This window comes from Carcharodon carcharias, chromosome 1 (genome assembly GCF_017639515.1).
Source record: "Carcharodon carcharias isolate sCarCar2 chromosome 1, sCarCar2.pri, whole genome shotgun sequence".
Lineage (NCBI taxonomy): Eukaryota > Metazoa > Chordata > Chondrichthyes > Lamniformes > Lamnidae > Carcharodon > Carcharodon carcharias.
The window spans coordinates 146,295,396-146,312,508 of NC_054467.1; the positions used below are offsets into that span (position 1 = coordinate 146,295,396).

The 17,113-nt window shown below is 43.2% G+C and overlaps 1 protein-coding gene across 1 annotated transcript in view; it reads right to left on the reverse strand.

Moving 5' to 3' along the window:
- The window catches only part of gabra2a (gamma-aminobutyric acid type A receptor subunit alpha2a), a 365,339-nt gene that overhangs the window by 207,159 nt on the left and 141,067 nt on the right, over positions 1-17,113 (reverse strand). The window contains exon 4 of the mRNA XM_041183039.1: positions 13,973-14,040. Coding sequence (XP_041038973.1) covers positions 13,973-14,040 — 68 coding nt within the window. The remainder of the gene's footprint in view (positions 1-13,972; positions 14,041-17,113) is intronic.

Genomic DNA, 17,113 nt, shown 5'->3' on the forward strand with positions numbered 1-17,113 from the left:
TGGATGGCCACCAAGGTCATCCCAAGTCACGAGCAGCGGCAGCCTGCCTCCAGCTCAGTTACAAGCACAGGGTTAGTATCTCATAGATGCACTCATAAGAGAGTTAAGAAGAGCATCTAGATGGATCAGGGATTCAAGGGTGATTAGGTTATGTAGATATTAGATTATGTAGACTTGCTTCTGTTTGCCACTCAATAAATCCTTCATTCACTGTTGCTGCTACTCAATCAAATTCTTGCTGCCCTCTGAAATCTCACTTACAGCAATGCTCCTTCAATGCGCTGGAGGCAATGGAATGCACTACATCCATTCAACTCTTCAGTCGTGCTCCTATGAGCTGCGCACATGGGCAATGGAGTGCAAAATGGAGAAGGTGACAGCAGGTCTGATGGAAGGCACTACTGGAATGTTTCTCAAATGGCATAAAGGTCACAGAAAATGCTATGAATTAGATGCATTATGAGACTTCCTTGCGTGCACCTCAATGCACCTTGATTGTGGTCTCCCATCCTGATCAGTTAGCTCTTCGACATCCTCCTTGTTAGAGGAGGCATTTTGATCAACAATGTCCTCATTATTCAAGGGCAACTCCCTCTTCAGTGCTAGATAGTGCAGAGAACAGCAGACTACCATAATATGTGAGACGCTCGCTGGGGCATACTGCATGGCTCTAATTGATTGATCTAGGCATCTGAATTGCATCTTCAGCAGCAGGTGTTGCACCTCTCTTTTGCATCCATATGTGGGTTCCTCACTGGCGTAAATAGCCATGTCTTTAGTAGGTAGCCTTTGTCTCAGGTGGCACTCTAGCCCAGGGATAGACTCTTCTGTGTGCAAGTGCCTGTATGTGTGTCCCTTTGCACCCTTTGCTGGCATGCCAACTGCGAGGCTGGCCCTCCTGCAGTTACTGAGGTTCCTGGTGCGTTTCCACTGATGCCTGGACCTTCCTCCCTTGAACTGCTCCTGCTCATCAATGGGTGCCCCAAAGCCTGTGTGGGTGTGGCCCATGGCAAGTGGCCTCTCTCTTATTCCAAGGCCTTCTATCCAGATGGCCTCCCCTTCCCATAAAACATTCCCTGAATTGTTTCTTTGGAGCAAGTGCCACTGCCCTATATGACCCTGGCAGCATGCCCCTTCAGTGCTGGCAACTTCTCCCCTTTCTGTCATCATCTGGCAATGCCCTCTGTGCATCACTCTTCCTGCCACTGCATGCTGGTTCTACCAATGTCTGCCTAAGAGAGCCAGCACTTAGATTTTGCTTCTTTGCTGCCTCGTTTAACCAGGCAGTGTTCTGAAGCACTTTGTTCCCTGTGTATCATCAGTAAAATGTGAAATGTGCCTTACTATTGCAGTTAATTGGACTTTCAAATACCATAACTGATCTCCCGCTATGTCACTGTTGCCACTGATAAAATCCAGGAGCGATATAAAGAATCAGAACTTTTAGCTAGACACGGTCCACTCTCATATCACAGCCCTCCCACTTCTGAACTCTTCTAAGTTGCCCGATAAAATTCTGTCCCATTTCTCTCCACAGATGCTGCATGACTTGCTGAGTATTTCCAGCATTTTCACAATTAGTGTACATATGCTCAGCTTGAGTCAGGAGCTTAGTAACCAAATTAACTCTTGGGTTGAATTAAACATGGGTATATTTTGGGATGCACTATTTTCTGTAACTACGAAGGCAGGAGGAAATCTTGGCCCCTCCTGTGTCTTAAAGACGACAGCACTGTTAAAGGTGCAGGCACATTTCAAGCCCTATGGAGAGCTGATTTTTTTTTTGCATGTAATATGACAGAATATTTTTTTCTGATGGCATGATAAAGAATGGTAAATTCTTAATGTGATATATGTTCTTTATTTTATCCATGCCAAGAATTGCCACAAAACCAGGTATTCACAGCTGTTTCTGGCTTCTAACCCCTGTGAATGAATTTATGACCTAAACTTTTTGGATGGCGGAGTCTCACGTCCCACCACTCTGAGTGCCCCACAGGCATTTCACGCTCAAATAAGCATTAAGTGGCTGCAGGCGCCACTTCTGGCCCTCACTCGAGAGGAATTCCTGCTTTAGAGAGCTGCCCGCTAATCTGATTGGCCTGCAGCTCTCCAGTTCCTGCAGTGACAGTGCTGTAATAGAGAGAAGGAGAAATGTAGGAGGACATCAAAGCTTAAGTCCGTGCACCAGAGACCCGGGTAAGTTCAAGGGGTCCTGTGATGACTCGACAGAGCAGACAGGTTTCAACATGAAACAGCTAAACTTTATTACAGAAAGCTTTTCAGGTGCTACATACTCGATCAGGACTCTCGTCAGGAAGCCCCACCCGCCGAATTTCCCGCCCTTAGAGCTCACTGGTCGGAGCCTTCATAGAACATCATATGACCCCTGATAGACAGCTATACCCGCAGTTACAACATTTCCTCCCCCTTTAGTTTTTTTTTTACAATTTCTATTAACAGGGAAACATTTAAACATCCAACAACATATACATATATTGAATTTCAGGTGATTAAAGATTAAGTCTCTGAGGTGCTCTCCTTATATGGCTAGAGTGGCGTAGCTCTACCACTTAAGGTTCCACAATAGGATTGACAGGATCTAGAACTGTAGCATGAGACACATCATCGGAACATGGTAGTTCAGGGTTTGGCAATTCTACAGAGATATTGGGAATGCCTATTCTAGATTGACCAGTCACCTCAGGAATTGATGGTTCACGTGAAACACAGGCAGAATAGTTGGACTGTCTCTCTGGCATGATAATGATCTATGTGCTTATGGATGATTCTATCTCCCACTTGTTGGTAAGATAATGGACCAGTCTCTGCTGTGACAATGGTTCCAGAAGCCTAACAGGGTCCACTGCTGAAATTTTGCACAAATACTTTGTCACCTACAGTGAATGTGCAAGCTTTGCTGTGTATGTTGTGGTTCAATTTTTAATTACTCTGATTATGCTCTCCCTTCCCTCTAAATTCAGAAACACCAGGCTTAACCAAGTATGTAGCTGGCGTTTCATCAATAATTCAGACAGTGTTGAACCCGTAGTCAAATGTGGTGTTGTATGATAACTGAAAAGAAAGCGAGGAAAGTTGAGATTCCAAAGTGCCTTCCGACAGCTTTTTCATACCAGACTTAAAAGTTTGTACTGCCATTTTGGCTAGGCCATTCAATGAGGAATAGTAAGGGGCTGTTTTAATATGTCTGATTCCATTCAGATCAATACATTTCTGAAACTCTGTGCTGGTAAAAGTGATGCTGCCATAATCTGAAATGACAATTTCAGGTAGGCCATGTATACTGAAACTGTGACGTAGCTTCTCTATAGTTGTGTTTGACGTTGGCGACTTGACTTCATATACGTCCATCCTTTTGGAATGTGCATCGACAATTAACAAGAACATGGTGCCCAAGAATGGTCCTACTTAATCAAAATGTAATTGAACTCAGGGTTGACCAGGCCACTCCCACAGATGCAGGGGAGCCAGAACAGGCAACTTCTGTTGTTGCTGACAGTGGAGACAGTGCTTGGCCAAGTTTTCAATATCTCCATCCATGCCTGGTCAGTAGACATAGCTTTGCACAAACATTTTCATTTTTGATATGCATGGATGGGCATTATGGAGTTCTGTCAAGAGCAGTTCTCTGCTTTGTGGTGGGACGACCATTCTTGACCCCACAACAAAATCCCACCTTGGCAGTTCAATTCCATTTGTCTGACATGGAATGGTCTCAATTCTTCAGATACAGTCAAGTTTGGTCATCCTTTTTAAGACAAAGTCTCTGACTTTGGATCTGTTGTTGGATCTCTGTTCATCCAATTTCTAATTTGTTTTGCACACACAGGCAAAGAATCTAAGAAATTCATTAATAGCACTAATTCATGTGGCACGGGAGTATTTACAATTCTGTCTGGCAATGGGAGACGACTGACTGTATCTGCATTTGCAATGTGTGTGCCAAGGTGGTGCATAAAAGTATACTCGTACACAAAAAATGTTGGAGCCCATCATTGTATCCTTGTTGATGCTATTGGGAGGATTGCCTTGTCCTTGCTGAATAAACCCATTAATGGTTTATGGTCTGACACAAGGGTGAAATGGCGACCATGCAGGTACTGGTGGAATTTCTTCACCTCGAATATCACTGATAAACCTTCCTTTTCTAGCAGGGAATAGCCTTTCTCGGCTGTGGAGAGGGTTCTCGAGACATAGCCAATGGGCCTTTCAGACCCATTTTCCATTTTATGGGATAGCATAGCTCCCACTCCATAGAAAGAGGCATCACATGTTAATACCAGCTCTTTCGACAGGTTGTAGGGTACCAATAAACACGACAAATGTAACAATTCCTTTGCTTTCATGAAGGCTTCTTCCTGTTGTGACCCCCCAAGACCAATGGTAATTCTTTTTTAGTAACAAGTGTAATCGTGCCAACACAGTTTATAGGCTTGGTAAGAAGCGGCTATAGTAGTTGATCATGCCCAGGAAGGACTTGAGTAATGTACTATTGGTTGGTGATGGCACATCTTTTATTGCTTGAACTTTGTCTTCTACTGGGTGCAGTCCCATGGCATCCACCCTCTGGCCTAAGTAAGTCACTTCTGGTGCCTGAAATGTTCACTTTTCCTTCTTTAACCATATGCCAGATTCCATGAAAGTCCTTAGTATCTCCTCCAGGATGGTCAAGTGTTCTGTCTCGGTTAACCCCATGCTAAGGACATCATCTAGATATACAATTACTCGTAGGAGTCCTTGCAAAAGTATGTCCATTGTTCTCTGGAAGATAGCAAATGTCGACGAGGCCCTCAAGGGTAGACAGGTGTACTGATAGAGACACTTGTGCGTGCTAACAGCACTGGCAATGTTGGTGTACCTACACCACATGGACTGCAGTGGTTCAAGAAGGCAGCTCACTACCATCTTCTCAAGGGCAACTAGGGATGGGCAATAAATGCTGGCCCAGTCAGCGAAGCCCACATCCCATGAATAAATTTTTTAAAAATGGTTACGTACTCCCTCAGTGTGCTATTGAGCAGTAGTTGCTGGTGAGTGTGGCTCATATCCAATTTCGTATAGGGCATGCCTCCAGCCGGTTTGGCACATAAATCATCTATCCTTGGGACAGGGTACTTGCCTAGTTTGGCTGCCTTATTTACGGTCAATTTATAGTCTGCACAGATATGTATGATGCAGTTGGGCTTAACTACTGGAACTATGGGTAGAGCCCATTCCAAGAATTGAACAGTTTGGATAATGCCCAGCTTTTCTAACCAGCACAGCTTCTCATCAACCTTTTCTTTCAATGTAGAAGTCACAGGTCTTGCTTTAAAGGTGTCGCCTGTGGCTCCACATGTAACTTGGCCTACAAGCCTTTGAACTTCCCTAGTTCATCCCGAAAAGCCATGTTTAATTTTCTTAGAAGTTCTGGAACTCCATCAGATTTTAGGTGAAATATCTCAGACCAGTTGAGCCTGATCTTCAGTAGCCAGTCTCAGCCTAAAAGACTGGGTCCTTCTCCTTTCACAATTATTACAGGCAGCTGGGTTGGCTGTTTCTTGTAAGAAGCTGGCACTTTGTCAATGCCCTTTACCTGAATGGATTCTCCCATGTATGTCCTTAATATAGCGGTTGTTCGCTCCAGGTTAATTGGCTATCTACCTTCATTTAGATACCTGAAAGTGTGCTGTCCCACCACCCTAGCTGAGGCACCCATATCCACCTCCATTATTAGTGGCTTCTTATTAACTTGGATTATCACAGTGATGGGTTTGGTTCTCACAGCTGTAATGTTATACGGAGACTAAACATTGGTGTCAGCAGCTTCAGTTCTGTTGTATTCTTTTATTCAACCATGTTGTTTTGCTGTTTTGCAGGTTGCTTCAGCTTTGCCCAGCATTGCCTTACCATGTGACCTTTCCTACGGCAGTAATGACATTCTGCATCCTTGAATTTACAGGTGTCCACTCCATGGCTGATCTGATTGTAACCTCCAGTCCACACTCCTGCTTACCCCCAATATTCTTTCACCCCCTTGCTTATCAAAAATCTATCTAGCTCTGCCTTGAAAATGTTCAAAGACTCTGCTTGCATTGTTTTTTGAGAAAGAGAGTTCCAAAGACCCACGACCCTCTAAGAAAAAAAAATGCCTCCTCATCTCAGTCTTAAATGAGTGACCCCATACTTTAAACAGTGACCTCCTAGTTTTAGATTCTCCAACAAGAGGAAACATCCTCTCCACATCAACTCTGTAAAGACGTCTCAGGATCTTAAAGGTTACAATCAAGTCTCCTCCAACTCTTCTAAACTCCAGTGGATACAAACCTAGCCTGTCCAATCTTTCCTCATAAGACAACACTCCCACTCCTTTAGTCTCATAAACCTTCTCTGAACTGCTTCCAAAGCATTTACATCTTTTCTTAAATTAGGAGACCCATACTGTACACAGTACTCCAGATGTGGTCTCACCAGTGCCCTGTATAACTGAAGCATAACTCCCTACTTTTGGAATCAAATCCCCTCACAATAAATTTTATCAGCCATGATTGAATGGCAGAGCAGACTCGGGCCAAATGGCCTAATTTCTGATCCTATGTCTTATGGTCTTATGGTCTAAATGATAACATTATATTAGCGTTCCTAATTACTTGCTGTACTTGCATACTAGCATTTTGTTATTCATGCACTAGGACACCCAGATCCTTCTGAATCTCAGAGCTCTGCAACCTCTCACCATTTAGATTATATGCTTCTTTTTTATTCTTCCTGCCAAAATGAACAATTTCACATTTGCCCACATTAAAGTCCATTTGACAGATCTTTGCCCACTTTCTTAACCTGTCTGTCACTTTGTAGCCTCCTTATGTCATCTTCGCAAATAACTATCTTTATGTCATCAGCAAATTTAGCAACCATACCTTCAGTCCCTTCATCAAAGTAATTTATATATATTGTAAGAAGTTGAGGCACCAGCACTGATCCCTACAGCACACCAATTGTTACATCCCGCCAACCAGAAAAAAAAATGCTAACTCTCTGCTTTCCGTTAGCTAGCCAATCTACTATCCATGCCAATATGCTAATATACCATGAGATTTTATTTTCTGCAGTAACGTTAGATGTGGCACCTTATCCAATGCCTTCCGGAAATCCAAGTACAGTACATCCACCAATTCCTCTTTATCCACAGTACATGTGACTTCTTCAAAGAACTCCAAGAAATTGGTTAAACATGATTTCCCTTTCACAAAACCATTGTTTACCTTGAATTTTTCTAAGTCCCCTACTATAACATCTTTAATAATAGCTTCTAACATTTTCCCTATGACAGATGTTAAGCTGTTAAGGGTATGTGTAAGGGTAGTTTCCTGTCTTCTGTCTCCCTCCTTTTTGAATAAAAGAGTTACATTTGCTATCTACCAATCTAACTGAATCTTCCCCGAATCCAGGGAGTTTTAGAAAGTTAAAATCAACGCATCAACTATCTAACTATGCACTTCTTTCAACACCCTCGGATGAAGTCCATCAGGACCTAAGGATTTGTCAGCCTACAGTTCCAAGAATTTGCTCAATACCACTTCCTTGATAATTGTAAATTTCCAGAGTTCCTTTCTTCCCTCCATTTCCTGACTTACAGCTAGTTCTGGGTTGTTGCTTTATCTATAGTGAAGGCAAATGCAAAATACCAATTCAATTCAATTTCCTTATTTTCCATTATCAATTCAGCAGACTCACTTTCTATAGGACCAACACTCACTTTTTGACTCTTTTCTTATTTATATATCTATAGAAACTCTTACTACCCGTCTTTACATTTCTAGCTAGCTTCCTCTCGTATTCTAATTTTTCCCTCCTTATTGATCTTTTAGTCATTCTTTGCTGTTTTTTTATATTCTGTCCAATCTTCTGACCTGCCACCCATGTTTGTGTAATGATATCATTTTTCTTTCAGTTTGACATTGCCTTTAACTTTTTTAGTTAACCAAGGATGGTGGGTCCTCCCCTTGGTATTTTTTCTCATTGGAGTGTATCTATTCTGTGTATTCTGAAATAACCCTTTAAAAGTCTGCCACTGCATCTCTATTGACCTATTCCTTAACCTCATTTGCCATTTCACTTTAGCTAACTCTGCTTTCATGCCCTAATTATTGCCCTTATTTAAGTTTAAAATACTAGTCATGGACTCACTCTTCTCTCTCTCAAACTGAATGTAAAACTCAATCATATTATGATCGCTGCCAGCTGGGGTGCCTTCACTATGAGGCTATCAATGAATTGTATCTAGTTGCACAATACCTGGGCCAATTTAGCCTGTTCTCTGGTTGCCCCAGAACATTCTGTTCCACGAAACTATCCCAAAAACATTCTATGAACTCCTCATCTATTCTACCTTTGCCCATCTGATTTTTCCAGTCTATATATGGATTAAAATCCCCCATGATTATCACCGTATCTTTCTGACGACTTTACATTATCTCTTTTTTTATACCTTGTCCTAATGTGTAGTTACAATTAGGAAGCCTGAACACCACTTCCACAAGTGACTTCTTGCCTTTATCATTTCTCATCTCAACTCAAGCTGCTTCTACATTCCAGTTTCCTGAACTCCTCTCTAACGTGCTAATCCTATCATTAATTAACAGAGCCACCCTCCACCTTTTCCTAACTTTCTGTCCTTCCTAACTGTCATATACCCTTCAACATTCAGGCCCTAATCTATGTAATTGTGAAGCCATGTCTCAGTAATGGCTATCAGATCATACTTATTTATTTCTATTTGCGCTATCAGTTCATCCGTTTTGTTTCAACTGCTATATGTGTTTAGATCAGAACATTGCTTCTCAAAAACAAAACCAAAACCAGCTCCCCCCCCCCACCAACGATTAGCAATCAGAGTCTTGCATTAACCCTTTAACGAACAGTGTCTTTTAAAACACAAGTTCTTCCAGAATGTTTTTAGTCCTTGAAAATCAACTATTTTCTGTGATTAAAATGTTCTTGAAAGTATAGACTGGCATTGTAATAGTGTGAGGGGAAGAGGGGGGCAAGAGTTTTGACAGTGTGTTCAGGAGAATTTTTCACATCAGTATGGTTTCCAGTCCAACAAGGAAGAAGGCATTGCTGGATCTGGTTCTGGGGAATGAGGTGCATCAAGTGTCAGCAGTTTAACATTTAGAAGCAGTGTTCATAGTTTCATAATGTTTGGGATGCCTATGGAAAAGGAGAAATCCAGGGTAAAAATATTTGGGCCAACTTCAATGGGGTGAGAACAGGCCTGGTCCAGGTGATTTGGAGCCAGAGACTGGCAGGTAAAATTGCACTAGAACAATGGGCAGCCTTTAAAGAAGAGGTAGTTCAGGTAGAGTCAAGGTACATTGCTTGAGGAGGAAAGGTAGGGCAAACAGATTCAGAGCCCCCTGTATAATGTAAGATTTAGAGACTAAAATAAAGCAGAAAAAAATGTGGATGACAAATGTAAGGTGGAAAACACAATTGAGAACTAGGCTGAAAATAGAAGGTTCAGAGAGGGAACGGGGGTGGGGTGGGGGGGGGAGGAGGTGGGCGGCCGGGGTGGTGGGGAGTGGGTGGCGGACAATGAAAAGACAAATAAGAGAAGCTAAGAGAGCGTATGAGAATGTTTTTTATTCATTCACAGGATGTGGGCTTCGCTGGCTGGGCCAGCATTTATTGCCCATTCCTAGTTGCCCTGGAGAAGGTGGTGGTGAGCTGCCTTCTTGAACTGCTGCAGTTCATGTGGAGTAGGTACACCCACAGTGCTGTTACGAAGGGAGTTCCAGGGATTTGACCCAGCGACAGTGAGGGAACGGCAATATATATCCAAGTCAGGATGGTGAGTGACTTCGAGGGGAACTTCCAGGTGGTGGTGCTGCCATCTATCTGCTGCCCTTATCCTTCTACATGGTAGTGGCCATGGGTTTGGAAGGCGCTGTCTAAGGACCCTTGGTGAATTCCTGCAGTGCATCTTGTAGATGGTACACACTGCTGCTACTGTGCGTTGGTGGTAGAGGGAGTGAATGTTTGTGGATGTGGTGACAATCAAGCGGGCTGCTTTGTCCTGGATAGTGTCAAGCTTCTTGAGGGTTGTGGGAGCTGCACTTATCCAGGCAAGTGGGGAGCATTCCAACACACTCCTGACTTGTGCTTGTAGATGGTGGACAGGCTCTGGGGAGTCAGGAGGTGAGTTACTTGTCACAGGATTCCTAGCCTCTGACCTACTCTTGTAGCCACAGTATTTATATGGCTAGTCCAGTTCGGTTTCTGGTCAACAGTAACCCCCAGGACTTTGATAGTGGGGGATTCAATGATGGTAATACCATTGAACGTCAAGGGGAGATGGTGACGTACTCTCTTGTTGGAGATGGTCATTGCCTGGCATTTGTGTGGCGTGAATGTTACTTGCCACTTGTCAGCCCAAACTAGCAGCAAACATAAATGAAAATGCAAAAGTTCTCTATAGGCATATAAATTGTAAAAGTGTGGGAAAAGGAGGAGTGGGACTGATTATGGGCCTAGAAGGGAATTTATACGTCAAGACACAATGCATGGCTGATGTGTTGAATGAATACTTTGCACATGTCTTTACCAAGGAAGAAGATGCTACCCATGTCATTTTGAAAGAAGAGATAGTTGAGGCAGTGGATGGTCTCATAGCTTGTAAGGAAAGCTTTTAGATATGCTGCCTGTACTTAGCATCATAGAATGGTCACAGTGTAGAGAGTAACCATTTGATATGTCCTTTCTGTGTAGGCTCTCTGCAAGTTCAGCTCACCTGGTCCCCTTCCCCTTAGCCCTACAACTCTATTTTGAAAGCACAATTGAATCTGTCTCCACCCACTCTCAGGCAGTGCATTCTAGATCCAAACCGTTTACTGCTGAAAAAGATTTTTCCTCATGTTGTTTTTGCTTCTTTTGCCAATCACGATAAATTGGTATCCTAAATTTCGCAATTCATCAGGACTGGTTGATATGCATCCAAGGATACTGAGGGAAGAACATAAGAACATAAGAGCTAGGAGCAGGAGTAGGCAATTCAGCCCCTCGAGCCTGCCCCACCATTCAATACGATCATGGCTGATCTAATTTCGGCCTCAACTCCAATGTCCCACCCTCTCCCCATAACCCGTCAACCCATTACTAATTAAAAATCTGTCTACCTCCTTAAATTTATTCAGCGTTCCGGCATCCACTGCACTCTGTGGTAGTGAATTCCACAGATTCACGACCCTTTGAGAAAAGTAATTCTTCCTCATATCTGATTTAAATCTACTAACCCTTAGCCTAAAACTATGGCCTTTCATTCCAGAATGCCCCACAAGGGGAAACATCCGCTCCATGCCTATCCCCTTTAGCATCTTATATACCTCCATTAGGTCTCCTCTCATCCTTCTAAATTCTAGCGAGTAAAGGCCTAAACTGCTCAATCTCTCCTCATAAGATAATGAGGAAATCTCTGGAATCAATCTAGTGAAACTCCTCTGAACCACCTCCAGTGCAATTACATCCTTCCTCAAGTAGAGGGATCAAAACAGTGAATAATACTCCAGGTGCGGTCTTACCAATGCCTTGTACAGTTGCAACAATAGTTCACTATCTCAATACTCTATTTCTTTAGCAATAAATGCCAAAATTCCATTTGCATTCCTTATTACCTGCATGCACAAGGATACCCAGATCCTTCTGCACTGAAGCATTCTGAAGTTTCTCTTCATTGAAATAATAAGTCGCGTTTTTTTTCTTCCGAGCAAAATGGATAAAAATGGATAAGGACGGAAATTGACTGGCCATAATTTTTCAATCCTCCTTAGGTACAAAGGTAATGCCTAAGAACAGGATAACTACAAATGTTACACCCTAGAACAAAAAAGCATGTATGGATAAGTCCAGCAACTATAGGCCAGTCAGTTTAATCTCGGTGGTGGGGAAACTTTTAGAAATGATAGCTGGAATTTGATGCCACCCCAACCCAAGAAACGGGATGAAAGAAAGTGGGGGGCGGGGGTGGGGGTTGGGGGGGGGGGTGGGGGGTACAAAATTGAGCGCCATACCAGCGGGGCCATTCCCAGGATTTATGTTCCTGCTCCCCACCCCACTTCAATTTTAGTAGCAATGCTTGCCTGTGGACCAATTGAGGCTAATTAGGGGCCTCCTCCTGCCACCACTGGGATTTTAGCTGATGGGGGAAGCTGGCTCCAAATGCCCAGCTCGCCAAGTGAAACCTGGCAGACTGGTAGCCAGGAAAGGGGGACTCCATTTTGAGACTCCTATGTCCATCAGAAAAACCCCCACCAAGGTATTTCCCCCCCAACCCCATGTTTCCCCCTCGCCTGGTCTATCCACACCAGCCCCCACCCCCAGGTTGGCAGGCCCCAACAGGACTCTGGACTTACCTTTGTCCGAGCTCCATTGCAGTTTGCTTCCCTCTGGGACTCTCTGCAGTCCCAGTCGTGGCCACCTCTCCCGTGAGTTCTGAAGAGGATAGTGTTAAACTTCGAAGGACATAGACAGGTTGGTGGGATGGGTGACAAGTGAAATTTATGCAGCGTGAAGTGGTTCATTTTCAAAGGAAGAATGAGGCGAGGCAACATAAAATGAAAGGTACTATTCTAAAGGGGGTTCAGGAGCAGAGAGACCTGAGTTATATGTGCATAAATCATTGAAGGTGGCATGAGAGGTTGAGAAAGTGGGGTATAAAGTATACAGGATCCTGGACTTTATAAACAGGGGCATTGAATACAAAAGCCAGGAAGTTATGATAAACATGTATAAAGCATTGGTTCAGCCTCAACTGTGACTGGGTTTTGTACTTCAGGAAAGAATGTGAAAGTGTTAGAGAGGGTGCAGAAAAAATTCACAAGAATGGTTCCAGGGATGAGGAACTTCAGTTTTGCGGATAGGTAGCAGAAGCTGGGGTTGTTCTCCTTGGGGAAGAGAAGATTAAGGGGAGACTGGACTAAGCAGATTGTGGGAAACTGACCTCTTTGGTGGCTAAGTCTAGAGCCAGAGGGCACCAATTTAAAGTGTAAAAGAAACAATGGTGACATGAGGAAAAACCTTTTAATGCAACAAATGGTTAGGAGCTGGCATGCACTCCTGAGAGTGAACTGGAGGAACATTCAGTTGAGGGCTTCGAAAGAGAATTGTATAAGTATCTGAACAGAAAAGATCTGTTGGACTATGGGGAAAAGGTGGGGGAATGGGACTAGGTAAATTGCTCTTGCAGAGAGCAGGAACAGACACAACAGGTCGAATGGTCTCTTTCTATGCTGTAACCATTCTATGGTTTGATGATTCAGTGATGCCACACTCTTACAGAGGGTATGGTATTGTTCCCAGTGCGTAAACCTGAGCAGACAGGAATTGATGAAAACTTGTGCTTTTGCTGTTATATTCACTGTAAAAACTCTTGAAAATGTTATACCTTGTCGTATGAGATGTAACTGGGTTTTTAACACTTGATAGGTCATAATCACTGCTAAGGACCCTCACCGGCCTTGAAAAGCTGACTTTATGTTTTTAAAATCATTTTTATGGATTTTATCTTCTGTCTTAATCCAAGCATAATCATTTATTTCGCTGTGTGAAAATTTAAATTTAAAGTGAAGGATAAAATATACTTTTAACTTCCTGGTTTGCTGTCTAGGAGAGCACTGCAATGTGGTTGTCTGCTATTTTGCTTTCTGGCACCACTGTTGCAGGCTGCCTGGAGATCCCCTTGACTTGGCACCGGATGTAAACTGCCATCAGGAAAGGGGAAGTCCATGTCATGAGATCGCTAGATCTTTGTGGGCAACTTTGGAGATCAGCAGCAAATGCTTTGCTTCGCCGCTGAACGCAAAATCCCACCAACAATTACATTAAATAAACACACTCCTTTATTATTATTTGTTACATGCATTGCAAAAATTGAACAATGAACATGTTTATATTTCAAAAACGTATTTGTACTTACCATGTCAGTGTCTGAAACAGGTCCAAAGCTTGTCACATAGATGTCTGTCTTGACTTCTGTTATTCTTTCTGATAAATAACAAAATATAAAAGACTTGTAGTTTCCAAATAGATAATTGAAATAAATGTAAGCATGTCCCTACTAATCAACTGAAAAAAATCATCTTTACATACTACACCTGGCAGTGAGTATAATCTTTTCAGTTTATGATGCTATTCGTATCATAATTAATAGGCTCCTTATTTTATAACACTATTCTAAATTTGCTACATAATATAACCTAACTAATGCTTAGTTGAAAATAATTATGATTCTATGATTATATACCATGAATGAAATATGCTACGAATATTGATCTTTAGAAAATACAGAAGTTTTTTGCACAGATATTAGAAACATGTATATTTTACATTTTCTGGAGCACAATGAATTCTGAGAGGGGCTACTTGTTTTGCAAAGGAATGGTAGTGAATGCAGTGATATGATGATGACATCTGAATAGCTAGTCGTGGGTTTCAGTCCATGTGTGTAGAAATGATTCAATACTAATGCCCAGAAAAATTACAAATCAAAATTCATAGATGAGCTTCTGACCACAAATCCACACCCTCATCAAGATTGCCAACTTCTACCTTAGTAAGGAAGGTGGTTGTGGTTGTTGGAGGCCAAACATCATAGGCTCAGGACATCTCTGCATGCATTCGCCAGGGTAGTGACCTAGGCCCAACCATCTTCAGCTCCTTAACCAATGATCTTCCTTCCATCATAAGGTCAGAAGTGGGGATGGTCACTGATGATTGTACAATGTTCAGCCCCATTCGTGGCTCCTCAGGTACTGAAGCAGTTTGTGCCATAAGCTGCAAGACCTGGACAATCTTCAGGCTTCGGCTAATAAGTGGGAAGTAATATTCATACCACACAAGTGCTAGGCAATGACCATCTCCAACAACAGAGAATCAAGAATGTGATGGAATACTCTCCTCTTGCTTGGATGAATGCAGCTCCAACAACACTCAAGAAGCTCAGTACCATCCAGGACAAAGCAGCCCACATAATCAGCAACCCATTGAGCACCTTAAACATTCACTCCCTTCATCACCAGTCCAAGGTGACAGCAGTGTGTACCATGTATAATATTCACTACAGCAACTCACCAAGGCTCCTTCAACAGCACCTTCCAAACTCATGACCTCTACCATCTAGACAACAAGGGCAGGAGGTACATGGGAAACCACCACCTGTTAGTGCCCCTCCAAACCACCCATTATCCTAACTTGGAACAATATCATTGTTCCTTCACTGTTGTGAGTTCATAATCCTGGAACTCCCTTCCTAAAAGCACTGTAGATAAACATACACCAGATGAATTGCTGCTGTTCAAGAAGGCAGTTCACCACCACCTTCTCAAGGGCAAATAGGAATGGGAAACAAATGCCAGCCCAGCTATCCCATGAAAGAATTTATAAAAAATTGCCCATCTCTGCCCCTGCCTCAGCGCAGCTACCGCTGACACACTCATCCATGCTTTGTTACCTTCTAGACTTCTCCATTTAAATGCTCTCGTGGCCAGTCTTCCATCTTCCACTTCACATAAGCTTGAGCTTATTAAAACTTCACTTTCCATATCCAAACTTGTACCAAGTCCCATTCACCCACTAGTCCTGATCTACATTGGTTCCAGTCTGGAAACAACAATCTGAACATTCTCACCCTTGTTTTCAAATCTTTCCTTGCCCTTGTCCATCTCTATCTACATGACCTCCCTGACACCTACAAACTTCTGAGATTTCTGTGTTCTGCCAATTCCAGTCTTAACGACTTTAATCGCAGCACCATTGACAGCAGTGTTTTTAACTATCTGTGCCCTCCCTAAACCTCTTCACTTCTTTCCTCTCTCTCCTCTTTTAAGATGCTCCTTAAAATCTACCTCTTTGGCCAAGCTTTTAGTCTACAGAGCTCTTATGTGGCTCAGCCAATTTTATTTTGATAGTGCTCCTCTGAGGATGTCTTGCTACATTATGTGTGCTATATAAATGCAGGTTCCTGCAGTTGTTGGTGATAGAGAATAAAATCGAGCTCACTCCCCTAATGAACCCTGAGTTGATACCCATAAAGATGGTTTTTAGGGAGGCCACTTAACAGTAATTTGTTCAGAAATGCAGGGTACTAGATACTGTCTAACGCATTGGGACATCTGAGGCAATGAAAGATGATTCAGCAAAATTTTCAATGGCAGGATCTTCCGGTCAGTGAGCAGGGGTGGGGCCCACTCGCCAACGGGTAAAATGACGTGAGATGACGTTGGGTGGAACTCCTGATGTCACCCCGTGTCATTTCCATTTTCAGGTTGGCGGGGTTGCAGCCAAGTCAGCTGCACACCTACTGACCTGTTAATGGCCTATTGAGGCTATTGAAAAACTAATTAAGGTAATTAATGGACCTGCCCATCCAACCTTAAGGTTGACGGACAGGCCAAGATCCCTGGCGGGCTTCAGAAGAAGCATGAAACCTCATCCACGGGTGGGATGAGGTTTCATGAGGGCATTTAAATTTTTATCAAATCTTTCAACAAAATTTATGGACATGTCCCAACTCATGCGACAGTGTCACATGAAGGGACATGTCAGGGAAACTTTTATAATTTCTACTAAAAATTTTAATTCCAAGCTGATCTCCCTGAGGCAGCATTTAGCTTCAGGGAGATTTGTGCGCTCTTCAGCTCAGGGAACCCCACTGCCGCACCCCCCGCCCACCCCCCCAACCCCCAACCCCCACCCCCCACCCCCCCCACCTGCACAGGGAGCACATAGCGCTTCCTGGCGGACGTCACGTTGGGCAGCCTTAATTGGCCTGCCAACAAAGAATGCTGGCTAATCCACAATCATGGGTGACAATCGGAGGCATGCCCGCCCGCGCCCGTTCCTGCACCTGCTCCTGCACTTCCCCCCAACTGGGTGAAAATCTTTCCCCAAGAGCCAATTCCCAGAAGTGCACAACTGGTAATCACTTTTAACTGGAATATGCCACATGGATGAGGTTTCATGCTTTTTCTGAAGCCCGCCAGGGATCTTGGCCTGTCCGCCAACCTTAAGGTTGGATGGGCAGGTCCATTAAATCGATAGCACGGAATGATGTAGGGTC